This window comes from Oryzias latipes, chromosome 19 (assembly GCF_053564925.1).
Source record: "Oryzias latipes strain Hd-rR chromosome 19, Olatipes_Hd-rR_3.1".
Taxonomy (NCBI): domain Eukaryota; kingdom Metazoa; phylum Chordata; class Actinopteri; order Beloniformes; family Adrianichthyidae; genus Oryzias; species Oryzias latipes.
The window spans coordinates 20,021,683-20,038,383 of NC_136255.1; the positions used below are offsets into that span (position 1 = coordinate 20,021,683).

The following is a 16,701-nucleotide window of genomic DNA, read 5'->3' on the forward strand; positions in this document are numbered from 1 at the left end:
GGAAGAGCTGATGACGTTTGTTGGCGTGACGCAAGCACGCATTGGCTCTCAACAGGAGCGATTCATTCTAAAGTTCTGACATGGCTTAGTTTAGCTTGTTTACCTTAAAAAACAAAACATGTATCGAGCTTGGCTTAATACAAGTTTTTCACTTTCACACTAATATTCATTTTGTATTTTAAAGACCTTTCTACCATGAAGTTGCTCCAAAAAGATATTGAGAAAGATAATGCCGGGTGAGTGAATGCTTATAGCTAGTAGTGCTAGCTAGCTACCATCATACTGTTTTGTAGTTTGATAATAAATAAACACAATAGTTTTGTTGTACGCAGGAAACGTGGACAATACTACAATTCTTTGTTTACATAGAGCACAATATAATAATATGATATTCCATGTTTTAATATATCTGTACCGTTCCACCAAAGAAATTGTAGCTGACTGCTCAAAACAATAAGGCTTAACTGTTATAATATTTGTGAACCAGCTTTAATGTGTAGAATATTTTATATGAGGAAATGCTTTCTCAGTCAGGTGACTCTGGTTCCTGAAGAGGCAGAGGATATGTGGCACACTTACAACCTTCTCCAAGTGGGGGACAGCCTCAGAGCTTCAACCATCAGGTGACTTTTCTTTAGCCCTATCAACTAAAATCCTGTGGGGCTGCGCGGTGGTTAGCGCTCTCTTGCCTCACAGCAAGAAGACCCCCGGTCCGAGTCCCGGCTGGGGGACCTGAACCAGAACACCAATGAGGGACCTTTCTGGCAAGTTCTCCCCGGGCATGCGTAGCTCGTCTTTTCCCCCACCATCCAAAAACATATTTCATAGGTTAATTGGTGACTGTAAATTGTCCCTAGGTGTGAATGTGAGTGTGCATGGGTGTTGGATTTGTGGCCCTGCAACAGACTGGCCACCTGTCCAGGATGTCCCCTGCCCCCACCCACGTGTGGCCGGGATAGACTCTGGCAGCCCCGCGACCCCGAAAAGGACAAACGGGCTTAGAAGATGAATGAATGAATGACAGGTTTCAGTGAATTTTTCATTTAGGTCCAATCTATCTAAGACCTATCATTTTTGAACTATTTAAAAAACGTTCCCGCTAGTCTATTGATTATGATGATGCCATTTTTAGCCAAAATATTTATATATAAGAGATGTTGTTTTCTAGGACATAGTTTCTCCAGAGGGGCAGTACAATACCGTAGTTTACTAGAAATTCTCCTCTAAGTTGTTGGTGGGTCAACCCAACCCCCCTTCCCCTCTCTGTTGCTGAGAGCTCTTTGTTTATGCACTTAAACCCAAACATAACATTATGGATGCAACAAAAATGGGGAACAATATTGGAGCTATCCAGCTATACAGTTTTGAGCCAAATGGCAGCTCAGACAAAGGAAAACAAAGACCTACATGGATCTATTCATCTAAAAGTGAATGCATTAGAATGGAGCAGAGCAGGAAGCTTGTGGCCCGCCCAAAAAAAAGCCCTATTTTTAAACATTTGTTTATCATTCACGATTATTTGAATAAAGACAGACTCAGAAATGCAATTTTGAGCTTACGGTACTTCTCTTTATACATGTCCTCCATCATAATTATAAATGCCGCAAGAACAAGGTAAAAACACCAAAAACACAATTTTCATCGCTGCCGGTTTTAAGAAAAAGAGTGCAAATGCTAAATGGAACTAATGTTCTGTCCCATGTACTCGCAGAAAGGTGCAGACAGAGTCTGCTACTGGAAGCGTGGGCAGCTCTCGGGTTCGGACCACTCTGACGTTGTGCGTGGAGACCATCGACTTTGACACACAGGCTTGTCGGCTGAGGGTGAAAGGCACCAACCTTGAAGAGAATCAGTTTGTTAAGGTCTGAGAATTCAGATCGACATTGGTTTAACATTTTAGATTTTCTTTGCAGTTAGATTTGTGTATCTTTTTCTGTTCTTAGTCGCATCTTTCATTTTGTACTTGCTATGACTGTATCAAGATTTAACTGAAGTCAACAATTAGGCCTTATTTAATCGTAAACTACACATCAATTATGGTAGAACAAACTCTCAAGTGTTTTTAAATTGATCAATATTTGTTCTTATTTAGAAAATTAAAAGTTGAATTATGATGTTAAACCTCCAGGCCTGAGATAATTTTCCAGATAGAAAGTGGTAATATTTTATTCTTTTTTTTTTAATAGATGGGAGCTTATCACACCATTGAGCTCGAACTCAACAGGAAGTTTACTCTCGCTAAGAAGAGCTGGGACAGCGTTGTGCTGGATAGAATCGGTGAGCAGCTGTTACTGTAGATGAGAACAAACAGAATTTGATGAGCATTGGTAATCATATCTGTAAAGACATATTCTTTCAGGATATTTCCATAGCAGAAAAAAAGTTGTACAAATGTTGATGAACTTTAAAAAAATTCCTGCATTGATCAGCATGGAATAAGTACCGGTAGTTAAAAATCCAACAAATGTTTCTATACATTTGAAAAAATGGTTTAACTCACTTTTATTCTACTTTTAATAATGAAGCGTTTTTCCTTTTTGCTTTAGAACAAGCGTGTGATCCGTCTCAGAAGGCAGATGTGGCTGCAGTGGTGATGCAGGAGGGTCTGGCGAACATTGTGCTGGTGACCTCCGCCATGACCCTGCTCCGCGCCAAAGTCGAGGTCACCATTCCGCGCAAGAGGAAAGGGAGCTGCAGCCAGCATGAAAAGGTTCATTCAATCAGGAAGTCTTCCAGTTCATTTTTTATTTTTTAATAGCCCTTTCACAGAAATCGTAGTGGATCATATTGTGATGAATATGAGCAAACTTATGACTGACTGACAGTAACCAGGAACAACACATCAGCACTTCCCATTAAACAACAATGAATCCCAGCCAGATAATACAGCCTTCTTACCATAAAAGACTGCCACTCATAGCATTCATGTTTATTGGTATATATAGCTTTAAGTTTGATGACAGGTGAGGAAGTACATTTGTGATTAATTTGAAATACAGCATGCAGCTGTATACATTTTTAAAGTTATAGGTAGGATTTTTAATTAACCCCAACTTACATGTCAACTTTACATCTAAAAATTCTCTTATTATAATTAAATACCCACTCAGATGGAAATTGATTTTTTTTGTTGGTGTTTTTAACATGTTTCTATGACATAGATAAAGAAAATTCAGCTTAAAATAGCATTTTTAAGTATTTCTTTATTCAAAGAGTTGTGAATCAGGAGCAGACAGAAAAATGCAGTTTGAAAAAGGTTGTAGGTGTGATGTAGAAAATACCACCACACCAAAATATAACATGCAAACCACAAGCTCCCTGCTCCGCTCCATTCAGTTTGATTTCAAAAGTGCAGTGTAAAAGCAAATCAGACTACTAAAAATTATGGTTTGCTATTCTGCACCCAACGGAACCATGCTGGTGGTCGGTTCTGAACCTGAATTCATTTTTGTTTGCTTACTTAAGAGGGATTAGTGAAACCTCAGCCTGAACTACAGTGAAGAAAATGGGACTTTGTTCTGGAATATTGCTATAGTGAAAAAAAAAACCTGCTGTTAGTTTTCTGGTGGGCATCTTCAGGCATGCAGACGTAATCATTTTCTCCAACGTTTGAAGTACGATACAACTAAAGCAGATGCAGAAGGAACTAAACTAATACTAGAGTGAAGTTACTTCTGTAATGATCAGGATTTTCTTCTTGTAAATTCTCTCTTTTCATTGCGTAATGAAGTATTTTTTTAAGTTTGTATAAGATCAGTATAATTGATATCTTTAAAAAAAATTGTTCACATTTACCAGATTAGAAAAAAAAGATACAACCCCCTCAATTCTGTGGTAAATCAGTGGGACTCAGATGTAGGTTGGTAGCAGTTTGACCTTAAGCTCACCTGTTTGCAGGCGCTGGAGAGGTTCTATGAGGCTGTGATGCAGGCCATCCTCCGCCACATCAATTTTGATGGTAAGACAGTCGCACACAGTAATAGAAATGCAGTGTTTTTGTTATATTTACAGGTTGTCTGAGAAAGAAATGAGTGTCTATTGGAACTCTTTCCTTCCTGTGTTTAGTGGTGAAGTGTATCCTGGTTGGCAGTCCTGGTTTTGTGAAGGACCAGTTCATCTCCTACATGTTCAAGGAAGCCGTGCGGCAGGACAACAAGCTCCTGCTGGAGAACCGGCCCAAATTCATGCTCGTCCACTCATCATCAGGTCATAAGTATTCACTCAAAGGTAGGAGCTCCTTCACCTAAAATTAAATAAATTAAATAATAAAGAAAATAAATCCAAAATGTCTTAAGTGTATTTAAATATTTGCTGCTTTGCAGAAATCCTTTGTGACCCCACTGTGACAAGTCGGCTTTCTGACACCAAGGTGATCGCACTTCAGTGATCCATCAGCCTCATCTATTAACTTAGAAGACAAACACAACAGATGAAATAAAAAAGGGAGATACAGCACAGGGTCATGGCACAGAAAAGTTCATATTACTTCAGAAATAAAGCCAGGAAAATGTGGAATGAGTATACATACAAAGTCTTAATATGACAGTAAAATACTGTATTTATATTTCTAAACTAGTTGTGAACTTTTGTGACATTCTTGTTAATGTATCACATATTTCAAATTTAGTTAACAGTTTAAAATGCATCTTTTAAAATAATTAATATACATTTTAGTGCTGTCTGCCTATGTTCTTTATGTTACATTCATTTGTACCTCTTACATGTATCATTTATGGAGGTTTGAAAGTTTTTAGTGCTTTTTTTCTATCCAAGGATTCGGAAGGAAAAGATTTAAAAAAAAATGAGCTTAGAGCCACAGAATACATTTTATTTGTACCTGTTTAATATTTTTAAATATTATTTTTCATGTCACTATTTTTGCCAATCCTTTGATGTTATAGGTGTAGGAATAATATACATATTAAAAAGAATACAATTTGCCAAATTGATTGAGTCGAAGCTCTTGCTCAAAGGGAGGATTTGTGGTTTGAACCCAATCTTTTTGACCTATTCAGTCGTACAAACGGTTTTCTCTACATGTAACCCTCAGGCAGCAGGAGAGGTGAAAGCTCTGGAGGACTTCTACAAGATGCTTCAGCATGAGCCCAACAGAGCGTTCTACGGGTGAGAGATGACGCACCAGAAGAACCACAACAACAGAGATCCTACAATAACAAGCCTCTCTCTCTCACTGCAGAGTCGCTCACGTGGAGAAAGCTGCGGACGCGTTGGCCGTTGACACTCTGTTGATAAGCGATAAGTTATTCAGGTGAGTTTTGCCAAATACAGAACAAACGTTACATATTGTCTGTTAAAGTTGTAATGTATGAAATGAACTTTAACCCTTTAATAATAATAATAATGGATTAGATTTATCCAGACGCACAAAGCGCTTACAATGTGTCCATTATTTATTCACTCATGTATACTTGGTGTTAGTAGAGGCGTAGCTGCCAGTTTGCGCCTATGGTCCCTCTGACCATCGCCGGGACATTCATACGCATTCACACACCAGTGGAGCAACACTGGAGGCAGCGTCTTGCCCAAGGACACAACGACAAATGACTGGGGGGAGCAGGGATCGAACCGCCGACCCTTCGAATATTGGACGACCTGCTAAACCTCCTGACCCACTTTAAGTCTGATTTTTTTTTTTTTTTTTTTTTGGTTGCAGGCATCAGGACGTTCCCACCAGGAGTCGTTACGTCCGGCTTGTTGACAGCGTGAGAGACAACGGAGGAACTGTCAGGTAACTTTTGATTCAAGGACACTAATATTTCTGCTTCCAGCATTTCTGAATTTTATCTGCAACATTGGTTTTATGTTCAAGCCCCACTTTGTTTTTAGAGTGGTTTCTTTTATTTTCAGCTGTTCTATGTGTAACAAAATGGAAAAGGAAAACATAGGAAGTTCCTAAAAACCTGCTCAAAAATTACTGAAAAATTAGGAATTTGAGAACAAAACAATCCTAAACAATAATAAAATGATACTAGGACACTTGGACTTTGGTCCATCCATTCCTGGGACATGTGAGATTTTCCTGGTGACCCTCAACTTATTGAAATTCATGTAAATAGTTTTGCTCAGTTGAAAATCCCCCGAGCATAATGCTTTAAGGTTAATTATGATTATGCTGTGTTTAGCCAAAATCATAAAATCTATTGTGTACTAGGACATAGTTTCTGCAGAGCGGCAGTACTTCATTAGAAGGAAAGCTTGTGGTTTATCGTTGTAGTTTCTACATCACACCAACAAGCTTTTTCCGAGGGCAAATTTTGACTGTCCGTGATTCAAAACAATAAAGAAATTCTCAAAAATGCTATTTTAAGCTTACATTTCTAACTACCGGTAAATGTCCTCCACTGTAAAAAAACAAAAACAAAAAAAACACAAGAACATGTTAAAAACACCAAAAACTGAGTCCAAGCAAGACGTTTTTGAAAGAGTTAATAATGCATTCATTCAGATTTATTAAACAGGAAAAGATTCTGTGTAAAAACTGTTTTTCTGCAGGTTTTTGCTCTGCAGTCCATAGAAAGCCATGTCATTTAACTAAAAATAACACATTTTCAAACATAGGATTAAAGTTGACACATACCAACTGGTGTAACTATTTTAAGGATTTTAAAAAGTAAAAATAATATTAGAAAGTGGCTAAACGTATTTTAAAGAGCTTTCTTCAATATTTTAAGCTGTCTTTGGATAAACTGCTGCTATAAAATTTGAAAGAACTTAGAAGCACACAATCGTGTTCAACCTTATAAGGTCTGCTGTTTACCTCATCATAAAAAGGCAGATTTAATCTGTTTTTGTGTTTATTTTACCTCAGTTAACCCTGATCCCAGGTAATAACCATGTTCCTGTAAATATCTGACTCAGATTTTTTGTTATTTTAAATTTCTGTTTGACCTCCACAGAACGTCGTCTCCCCAGCACAACCTAATATTTCCATATAAAAATATAGATTTATCTAAATATAAAGTTGTGTTTTTTTTTAAAGGTGAATAAATTTAAATAGAATCTTTTTAGAGGTCTGTCCTCCTGTCTGCCCACAGCTAATCAATGGGTAAAAATTCCCTCTGTTGGTTATTAGTCTATCCCCCACCTGACACAGTGTAGATATTTGGCCCATTTTCCCTCAAAGTGAATCAGGACTACACAACCCCTTTGTGGTTACTTGATGAACTACACCTGATTGCAGTTACTTTTGCTTTTAGGGGGACTTCAGTCTGGAAGTCAAAGTTTCTTTTTTGTTTTCCAAAGAAAATATTTACTCTTTTTTTTTTACTAATTGTTTTAAAAAAGACAATTTTACCATCAAACATTTGCTTGATGAAATCTTTCAGTGGATCAGTATAAATGTGTTTTCTCTTTGGGTTTCTTTCTGTGTAGGATATTCTCAAGCCTTCATGTGTCTGGAGAACGTAAGTATACAACTACACTAGTTTTAGAATTCAAAAAGTCTTTTAAAAGATTTTTCATTAATTTAAATGGGTTCAGTTATGCAAAAGACAGATGAACCCCCTTATGATTCTTTGTTTTACATGGTTTTCCCAATTGAAGGATTTAAATAAAACAAATTTAAGTTAAAAAGTGTAACAAATAAACTCAACGTGTCATTTTGAAATGAAAATGATTACATTTTGTATAAATTACAATGAAAACATCCAAACCCACGTGGCCTCTGTTTAAAAAAGGGATTTCCTTTATCGACTTAGCAATTAGAAACGACAACTGGAATCCGCGAAGGGACGTCTAAGGGCAGGAATGTCCAGTTTAGTTTAGTCTGTTAAGTTCAATTTAGTATTTTCTTATTGACTTCTATGTACTCATGATCCTTTTGATTTTATGTTTTACTTTTTCAATTACCATTACAAAGCCCATTGAGACGACTGTGGTGGTGAATTTGGGCTATACAAATAAAATGGAATTGAATTGAATCTGTTGTCCGAGTTAAGTGTCATGAAGGAAATCTGTGCCTTTTATTTTGGTACAATCAATGTAATTCAGACATACGAGGTTCTTTTAAGCATTACCCGCCTTTTTAAGGTTACACTACAGCATTCAAATGATATGTATGTCAGAAATTTCGGTCAGTCACTCCACTGTCTTCATCTTGTTCATGCTGCAGTGGACCTGCTGGTGGGTTTTAGATCATTTTCCCCACTGAAATCACTTTTCTGCACACACCACATGCTTAGTTTAGGCTTTATTTAGGTTTTCTAGGTTGATATTTTCCAAAATAAGAGCTGCATTGTCAACATTTTTTAATGTAATTCGGTCTTTATTTCATGAAATGCATCCTGAGCTGTGTTTTTATTGTCATTTAGAGCTGACTCAGCTGGGGGGAGTGGCTGCTATCTTGCGGTTTCCCATGGCAGACCTGTCAGAGCCGGAGGACGACAGCAGCTCAGATGAAGACTAAACTAACTCACGGGGAGGGAGGCAAAGCCGGGCCATGACGGCTGCAGAGGACATGCAGCAAATGAGCGTGTGGTTGATTATTAAACCAGCTGTGTTCCTCTTCAAACCCAACAGTTCAGATGTGTCCATTCTGAGTCAGAGGTGATTTTCTTTTATTCTGAAGTTGGCAGCAAAATATGCTAGTAGCAAGAATCTAATAGTTGCCAAATCAAAATGAAAAGAAATGGAACTTTGTAAGAACTGTAAAATCACAGGTTTTCCAAGTGTATATACGACTTTGTTCTTGCAATTAAATAACTAAAGCATGCAGTTACTTCGGTTTTACTTTGTCACATGAACATCATGCATGTATTTCATACAAATATAAAAATATATGGCATTTATTATGTACAGTTAAAACTCAGTTTAATGACCCATTTGGTCAAAAGCTGCTGCAAATATAACTAAATCAAGTATGTTCAGGAGTTTTCATTAAATACAGCAATAGTGAAGCTCAGCAGTGACAAAACTTTGGGTTCCTTTAATTCTTCTGTGGCAAAAGGCTAGATTAAAAACTTCTGGGAAGACTAAAGTGCATTATTTGAACTTCTTCCCTTAGTGCAAAGCCGTAACCCTTGTGCTATCCTAGGCACTTTAACATTGGGAGTTGGGTCATCTAGACCCCACAAAACAGTGCGCTGAACCTTTTTTCTTCAATGATTTGTGATCTTCACTGGTTTCCATGGATTACATGAAATCCTCTTCACCTTTCTCCACCTTTGTCATGGTAGGGAGAACACGTCAATGGTCTTCTTGACCCTATAGGATAGCACAAGGGTTAAGGTGAACCAGCTGCACGTGTCATCCCCCAGTAGGACACTGGAAGGACTTAATCCAGTTTAAATCTTCCATTGTGCCCCAGTGCATGTAGATAATCGAGCAGACAACCATCACATGCATTATCTGGTGGCTGTTGCCCCAGTTGTCAAACAAGCCTGGGCTAAACCGCTCTGGAATCTGGATGATGTTCACCAGTCCACCCAGCACAGCAAAAGCATCCATGATGACGAAGAGGCGCAGGGAGTTGGGACTGCCGACCCCGTTTCCGTAAACCCGGAACAGGAAGAGGCTGAAGCGGAACAGAGCCTGCCAGGTGAACGCCTTCAGCCGCCTGATGTTTGTGCGGGCTGTGGTGGCGTAGTAGATGCCGTGGGCCGAGAGGAGGATGTAGGCCAGCAGGGCGGTCTGTTGCACGGCAGGGTAGCAGAGAAGGGTAATGTATATGATTGGAAGGGCCCCTATAAGGAAAGGGCAAGAACCTCTTGTTAAAAGTAGAAAACCTTGTTTTATATTTCAACAAAAACAGCTCAACATAATTCAAGGAAACATCCTTGATGTTAGGATGAATAATCCTGAATTTCACGCTATTTTTTTTCTTTTTTTTTTGAATGTCTGGTTTGTAGAAACTTGCTTCAGCACTAGATTTCAGCAGCTTCCTCATTTTATGGGAAAATGCACTCATTCAACAACCTCGTCCCCGATTTGAATTTTGTTTGGGAAACAAGGTAAACAGGCAAAACTATTCATCTTTTTTTTGTTTGCCGTTTTTAACAACAAATGCAAAAAACAAATCATTTTAATTTGAGTTAATGGGGCTCAACTTTCAATTTAACCCCTAGAACCAAGATCATGGAGGGAGATTTATAACTCTTGTCCTTTGAATCTGACATTTTGTAGGTTTTAGAATGTTAAAATGCAAATTTAGCATTTAAATTAAAAGTACAAGTTCTCATTTTACAGAGAACAGGATACCGATCAATACTTTAATGCACCCAAATTCACTTTCTAAGTTAAGATAAAGACTTTTTGTCACCACTGTTGTGATCCAAAGAAATATCTGGTTTTAGTTTATAGGAGAGCAACTGACAGATCTCTCCTTCATTATATAATATCCGAAATATGATAACTATGTAAATCAGTAAACTAGTTAAGTAAAGCACAATAGGGATGGAATTATATAAGTTTGCTTCCTCCCACTGCTCTTTAAGCAAATATTTAAAGTCTGTACGACAAAATTCACATTTAATGGATTCATTATGTCATGTATTCTCTGTAAAAGGACAAATATGTAAATTTATAATTAAAAGTAAGTATAATGGCACAACTTCCATGTGAATGTAGATGTATATGTATAGACTAATCATCCAAAGTTTGATTCATCTATGTTTCGATGTACATCTCTTGTTCATCCTCTTTAGTATTTTTTGTTTAGACCGATTTAAACCGATTCCAAATCCAGCATTACCCAGAGTGTTAACCAGACAGACTCCAAACATATCCAGGGACAGCAGGGTGTCGTACACATGTTCTCCGCCCACGTGGTTCATGAACAAGTGGTAGAGCACCGAGCCGACGGTGGGACACAGGCAGGCCAGGTAGTGGACGACGCAAATCCAGGTGCTGTCCACCTCCTTCCATGGAATACTGAGAGGCAGCAGCACCAGGAAGAGGAGGAGGGGAATTCCTAAGAGGATGGAGTGAAGTAAAATTTGATTTAAAAAATATACAGCTTAAAAAAATAGGCTTTGACAGTAGTTCAGTTTTTTTTTAAGTACTTCCTTCTAAATATAGCATATTCTTTGACTAGAACAATGAGGCAGTGCTGCAGGAACCTGTTCAGTGCTTTAATGCTAATGCTGTCCACTTCCCCTTAGTAAGAGTGTTACTCCTAATGATCTTATGAGATGTTCTAGAAGAAAACGGGACAAAAATAAAGAGTTCAGTCGGATGTTGGAAATTCAAAGCTTTTTGTAGTCTTAGCATTTACGTTCCCATCTTGACCAGACTCTCATAAATGAAGTTATTTTGGACTTTCAAAGTGCTGCATTTGATTTTGCTGAATGCTCATACATTGTGGAGTTTATAGCACCTGTCAGTTGACTAAAGACATTTCCTAAAGAAGGATTCCCAGGACAGATTACGCCTAATACCATAACCTCGTTAAAACTCTTTCCAGCAAGGATGAGAGTAACTGGACCAGTGAGAGTAGTTGGCATATGATGACCTCTTCACCTTCACATTCAACTTAAAAAAAAAAGGTTTTCCTGCTATAGAAATGTAGAAAAATAGTTGACAGCAAATCATGTTTTACATGAAGACTTACCGTGAGTGTAAATGTTTCCCAGCTCATTGTGCATGTAGAAAAGGCTCCTGAGGCACTCCTGTGCTGTGGAAACCGGACGGTAACCGGTGAGGACATATTTGTTGAACTGCAAATGTGGAGGGGTCTTTGCAAAGTCCAAGAGCCGCGGTCCTTGGTAAAGCCCCATCATGACTTTCTGCAGCCAGCCAGCGCCCTCGCATTTATATAACTACAAGTTCCTCTAACCCAACATCCTACTAGAGGCTGGACTGGGTGTCATGCTGTAATCATGACCAGGCAGAAACTCCTCTACCCTGAGAACCATCATCGGACAGGTGGACCTCAGATAAAGCAACCTGTTGAGCTGACTAAGTGGCACGGTTTCTGCGCGACCAATAAGCAGCCGGCTTTCATTCCTAATCTGGTCTAATCCCTGCAGAAAGACATGCGCACTGCTGCAGCTTCTTATCATTGTTAATAACGCCTCGACTTCATGATACACCTCAAAGACATTTAAAAACTTTTTTTTTAAACTGCGATGACCCAAAAATAAAAACTGTTCATTTCTATATAAAAATAAAACACAGAAAATCTTTGTCTGTCATGGTTTAATCAAATACTGTACAATAATAAACAGTTTGTTGTATCAAGTAATAAAAAATAAGCCTTTTCCACTGAAAATAAATTAGCCTGACTTTTTGCTACTACAGTATTTAGCAGAAATTTTTGAAGGTTTCAACAAAAAGGTTCAAAATTTGGTTAAAGTTGTCTCAATGAAACTTGATTTTTTTTCCACTACATCTATGCAGAGAACAGAGTGCAGGACAACAGTGTAGAAATATTGGAAATGTACAACAAAAATCGAAGCCCAAAGTGTTGAAACCATTTTCTACATACCGTACTTACAAAACAACGTGACGGTTTGAGGAATGAAAATGAAAAAATATAATACACAGAAAAAGCAACAAGTGTTTCTATTTGTTTTCCAGGACCATCAACCTATAGACAAACACAAAAACAACCGAAACGTTAAACAGGGTGTCTAAAGATGTCAAGAAAAACCTTAAAGTTTGTTTTTACCTTAATAGCCATTGTTCCCAAAGAAGCCATTTGCATCATATTTGCCATTTTTTTTGCCTAAATACATAAAAATATGCAAGTTATTCACATTTAAAACAGACAACTCTGGTGTAGGGATATGGTTAAAGTCCCACTCCTATGAAAATCAAGTTTTTGGTGTTTTTAACATATTCTTCAGGCATTTTTCAGTTGGAAGACATATATAAAGAAAATGTAATGTAAAATTGAATTTCTGAGTATTTCTTTATTCAAATCACTGTGAATCAGGAGAAAATAAAAAAAGAGATCTATGTACGTCTTTGTTTTCCTAATCTGTACGGCTGGATAGCTCCAAAAATTCTCGCCATTTTTGTTTTACCGGTAATGTTAGGTTGGGGGTATGAGGGGCTGTAAGCTAGCGGGAGAGCCTGGAAACAGAGCCCTAAGCAACAAAGTGGAAAAGGTCCTGCCCACAACTCTGAGGTGAACTTCTAATTACCTACTGCCGCTCTGCAGAAACAATCTCCTAAAAGAAGAGACAGGTTTTTTGATTTTGGCCATATATTGCATCATTCTCATTACCACTGGAAACGCTTTTAGATTAGCTCAACAGATGGTTGGAGTGGGTCTTTAAGTTGGTATAAACATGCTTGCAGCACATATTAAAGTGGGTAGGACTTGCCTTGTGGGTTGAAATGGAGTTTGAGATGCTGCTGGATGTGTATCTGACGTGGCAGGTTCTCGGCATCCTCCGGTCCCCGAGACTCGCCCAGCATTTCTGTAACGGGTCCCGACTCCAAGAAGCTGGCTGTGCCCTCTGGATCAGGAATGTCCTGAACATCCTCTACAGGAATCCCATCAGGAGAGGAAAAGGCCAGGGTGGAACTGGCAGTGGGAGCTGCAGGAAGCCCAGCAACTAAGAAAAAAGGAAAATAATAAACCAGCTTTGTGGTCTACTGTTTAGGTTGTACTTCTTTAAATAGATTTTTCATTACCTTCTGGCTGCATTTGTCCATTTATGTAGCCCACATTTTCTAAAAGCGATGAGAAACTGAGTCAGAATTTGACTGAATACAGCCTAAATAGACCAGTGAACACCTACCATATTTATTAATGGGAATCCTCTCACTTTCAGCTGCTAGAGTTGCAGTTGGCACTTCCCCTTTCACTAAAATAAAAAAATAAAAATAAAAATATATTTATTAAATATTTGATTTAATTTTTCCCTGGGGAGATGTTTCGGGCATGTCCCACTGAGTGGAGGCCCCGGGGAAGACCCAGGACACGATTGAGAGACTACATCTCTTGGCTGGCCTGGGAACGCCTCATTGCCCCCCCCCCCAGAGGAGCTGGAGGAAGTGGCCTGGGGGAGGGAAGTCTGGGCATCTTTGTTTAGACTGCTGCCCCCGTGACCCGCACGCAGATGTCCCAGAATCAGTAAATTCATTCTGAGGTTCCCAATGTACTTTTTACAAAATACTTTTTAAAGTTAAAAGCAGCTTAAAAATATTCAGGTTTTTCAAAACAAAATGCAGAGACGACTGTTGTTGTGAATTTGGGCTATACAAATAAAATTGAATTGAATTGTATGGAATGATGGATATATTAATTTCAGGAATCTCTTTAAGGACCCACTTTTCCACACTCACCATAGGACTTTCCTGCTGAATCCAACCCAACAGACTGGCGCTCATATGTCTGACCGGCTGTTTCTGGGTTAATTCAAGCACACATTTTCCAAAATAAGGTATTTTTTACATCATCCTCTTGCAGCCATTACAAATATTTTGTCTAATTCATTTTACCTTCAGGCCGGAGACGCTGTGATTGGAAAGCTCCCTGTTTATCTATTGGGGTTGTCATGACAACATTTGGGAAATACAATGCATCAACAAAACAGTAAAGATAGAAGCAGGACAAAGAAAGTATATGATTGACTTCTATTTACCATATTTACCAGATTTATCATCACCCCCAAACCCAAGAGCCTGAGGTGCAAAGGCAGCCTGTCCCCCGCCTAATGTGGAAGAACCGCAAAGACATGTGGTCACAAACATGTGGTCACAAACACAAACGGACAAGACTGTAAAGGAATTCATATGAAGTCATGTATACTGTATGATCCTGCTGTTTTCCCTGGTTGTCCGAAGCCAACAGATTCAGGCTGATATGATGACCCAGTATGACCTGGATGACAGAAATACAGGAAGTAAACCCAAATGAGGCGGAGCAAACATAGTATTTGTCACCAACTCTGATGGTTGTTCATCTAAAAAAAATGAGAGGTCTGTAATGTTCATCATAGCATTCAATTGTAATAAACAAAGAGAAAAAAAAAAGAGTATCCAGGAAATCACATTGTATGATTTTACAATAATTTCTCACAGTTGATTAATTAAATTATATCTTTGGGACATGTCGCTTTTATTTTGAAAGAATTTGGAAAGAAAGATAGCCAGCCATGTCCTAAAACTCTTTTACTTGTTCTTTTAATTTATTCAAAATAACATTTCTCCTGCAGAGCAGGTCTGATTTTTAAGTTATTACCATACTGGGCGGCGGCTTTAGCCTCAGGGTTAAGTCCAGCCTGTTGAACTCCATAAGGAAGTCTTCCATAACCTGCTCAGAAAGACACAATCATGAGGAGCTAACAAGGAAAGGGACTTTCATTTTATTATAGAATACATAAATCTCATTTCTCCATTTACCCTGTTTTCCAGGAGCATTTTGGTTATAAGCATATCCACCATAACCTGTGCAAATAAAGGAATAAATACAAGCAACCGTATTGACAATTTATGAAATTATTGTATTGAATTACTGACTGTGCATTCCAGGCACAAGACTCCCTCCCATACTTGCAACGACACCTCCTAAAAGCATGAAATAAAGTGTCAAAAAAGTTTCAAATGGTTTTATCCCAAACATTTTAATACTGGTGACATTTTGTTGTTTTTATGGCAGAGGAAAACTGTTCTCACCAACTGTATAGTTAAAAAAAACTGTTCAATACAAAAACTGCAATAAAAGTCGCAATTTTAGTGACTGAAAACTGCAGTCTTAGTCGTGTCCAGTAGGGGGCAATCTAAGCTGCATTTTTTTTTTACCATTTGTAATTGATGAGGCAAATTGCCTTCTCATGTTTGTATTTATTACTTTTTTTATAATTCTATTGGTTTCCTAAATTATGCACGTTCCACACATAATTGTAGACTAAAACAAACAAAAAAAATTAGTTTTCATTTATAAAAGAAAATATTCAGGGTTTTTTGCAAACACGCTGCAATTTGCCTATTAAAATGTATTAAAAGTCAATACAGCAAAAAAAACAAATCTGCGATAAAAAAAAGGGTATTTGAAATGGCATTTTCAATGGTTTATTCATTTTTTCACACGAAAAATTCCAAACATCAAATGCTGAAAATCCCACACAAATGTAGAAGACGCACCATACTGTCCTGCACCATTTATCCCGGAGTTCCCAGGTTGTCCACCAAACTGCAGCCCCCCAACACCTAACATGGTGAAAAATAAAGGTTTTAATACATTTTGGTTTTATACTTTAAATATAACTCCACAAATCTAGATTTATAAATTAATGAACCAAACATTTGATTTATGTTGGATTTCTCTGCAGCCCTTTTAAAGGAAAACTCTCAATTAGTAAAACACATAAATCATATTAGTACATGTTTGAGAAGATTTTTTTGGACTCAATTTTGATAATCTTCCTTACCATACATGACGCCTTTTCCATTTGGACCCAGACCAACAGACTGAGGCTCAAACTGACTCATTCCTGCATGAACAAAAATATTTATTGGAGTTTTTGGTTGTTGTTTATCCTTTACAGTTATAGGTAATAACACCCCCAAAAAGTTCAGTTTGTTTAGACAAATGTCACTATTTTACCATCTAGTCCTGCAGGAAGTCCTGGGTTTCCACCTATGGAATTAAAGACACTTTCTAAGTAAAAAATTATTCTTAAAAATAATATTAACTCCAACTGAATTTACTGTTTCATACCTGATTTGCCATCAATAGTCGGCACACCTTGACCATAACCTAAAAGAAGAGAACATTTTCTCAATTTTACA

At 37.9% G+C, this 16,701-nt stretch overlaps 2 protein-coding genes across 21 annotated transcripts in view; one reads left to right on the forward strand and one right to left on the reverse strand.

The window, feature by feature from the left end:
- On the forward strand, positions 1 to 8,733 carry pelo (pelota mRNA surveillance and ribosome rescue factor). The gene is made up of 13 exons (XM_004080297.4): positions 1 to 236; positions 531 to 623; positions 1,712 to 1,862; positions 2,187 to 2,277; positions 2,547 to 2,710; positions 3,898 to 3,958; positions 4,066 to 4,227; positions 4,323 to 4,369; positions 5,051 to 5,124; positions 5,198 to 5,269; positions 5,675 to 5,749; positions 7,393 to 7,424; positions 8,331 to 8,733. Exons 1-13 carry the CDS (start codon positions 196 to 198, stop codon positions 8,423 to 8,425), a joined length of 1,158 nt encoding a protein of 385 aa, XP_004080345.1. The 5' UTR covers positions 1 to 195; the 3' UTR covers positions 8,426 to 8,733.
- Positions 8,201 to 16,701, reverse strand: part of cmn (calymmin) — a 22,335-nt gene continuing 13,834 nt past the window's right edge. For 14 of the 20 annotated variants that reach the window (XM_078937418.1, XM_078937405.1, XM_078937414.1 and 11 more), the window contains 16 exons: positions 16,631 to 16,669; positions 16,517 to 16,549; positions 16,341 to 16,403; positions 16,054 to 16,119; positions 15,430 to 15,477; positions 15,313 to 15,357; positions 15,152 to 15,223; positions 14,720 to 14,791; positions 14,553 to 14,621; positions 14,410 to 14,451; positions 14,254 to 14,316; positions 13,707 to 13,772; positions 13,600 to 13,638; positions 13,287 to 13,520; positions 12,626 to 12,682; positions 12,139 to 12,544 (listed from right to left, as the gene is read on the reverse strand). In XM_078937418.1, coding sequence (XP_078793544.1) covers positions 12,627 to 12,682; positions 13,287 to 13,520; positions 13,600 to 13,638; positions 13,707 to 13,772; positions 14,254 to 14,316; positions 14,410 to 14,451; positions 14,553 to 14,621; positions 14,720 to 14,791; positions 15,152 to 15,223; positions 15,313 to 15,357; positions 15,430 to 15,477; positions 16,054 to 16,119; positions 16,341 to 16,403; positions 16,517 to 16,549; positions 16,631 to 16,669 — 1,007 coding nt within the window. In that variant the 3' untranslated portion in view covers positions 12,139 to 12,544; position 12,626. Of the gene's footprint in view, positions 9,702 to 10,708; positions 10,928 to 11,566; positions 12,545 to 12,625; positions 12,683 to 13,286; positions 13,521 to 13,599; positions 13,639 to 13,706; positions 13,773 to 14,253; positions 14,317 to 14,409; positions 14,452 to 14,552; positions 14,622 to 14,719; positions 14,792 to 15,151; positions 15,224 to 15,312; positions 15,358 to 15,429; positions 15,478 to 16,053; positions 16,120 to 16,340; positions 16,404 to 16,516; positions 16,550 to 16,630; positions 16,670 to 16,701 lie in introns of those variants that run through there. The other 6 variants (XM_078937415.1, XM_078937409.1, XM_078937412.1 and 3 more) reach the window with 2 other exon arrangements.

What these genes read in the sequence shown, in the direction of transcription:
- pelo (XM_004080297.4), top strand. Translation starts at nt 196, where the DNA reads ATGAAGTTGCTCCAAAAAGATATTGAGAAAGATAATGCCGG. An exon ending in CTCAGAGCTTCAACCATCAG is followed by an intron (nt 624 to 1,711) that starts GTGACTTTTCTT and finishes ATGTACTCGCAG; the next exon opens with AAAGGTGCAGACAGAGTCTG. An exon ending in CCCAACAGAGCGTTCTACGG is followed by an intron (nt 5,125 to 5,197) that starts GTGAGAGATGAC and finishes CTCTCACTGCAG; the next exon opens with AGTCGCTCACGTGGAGAAAG.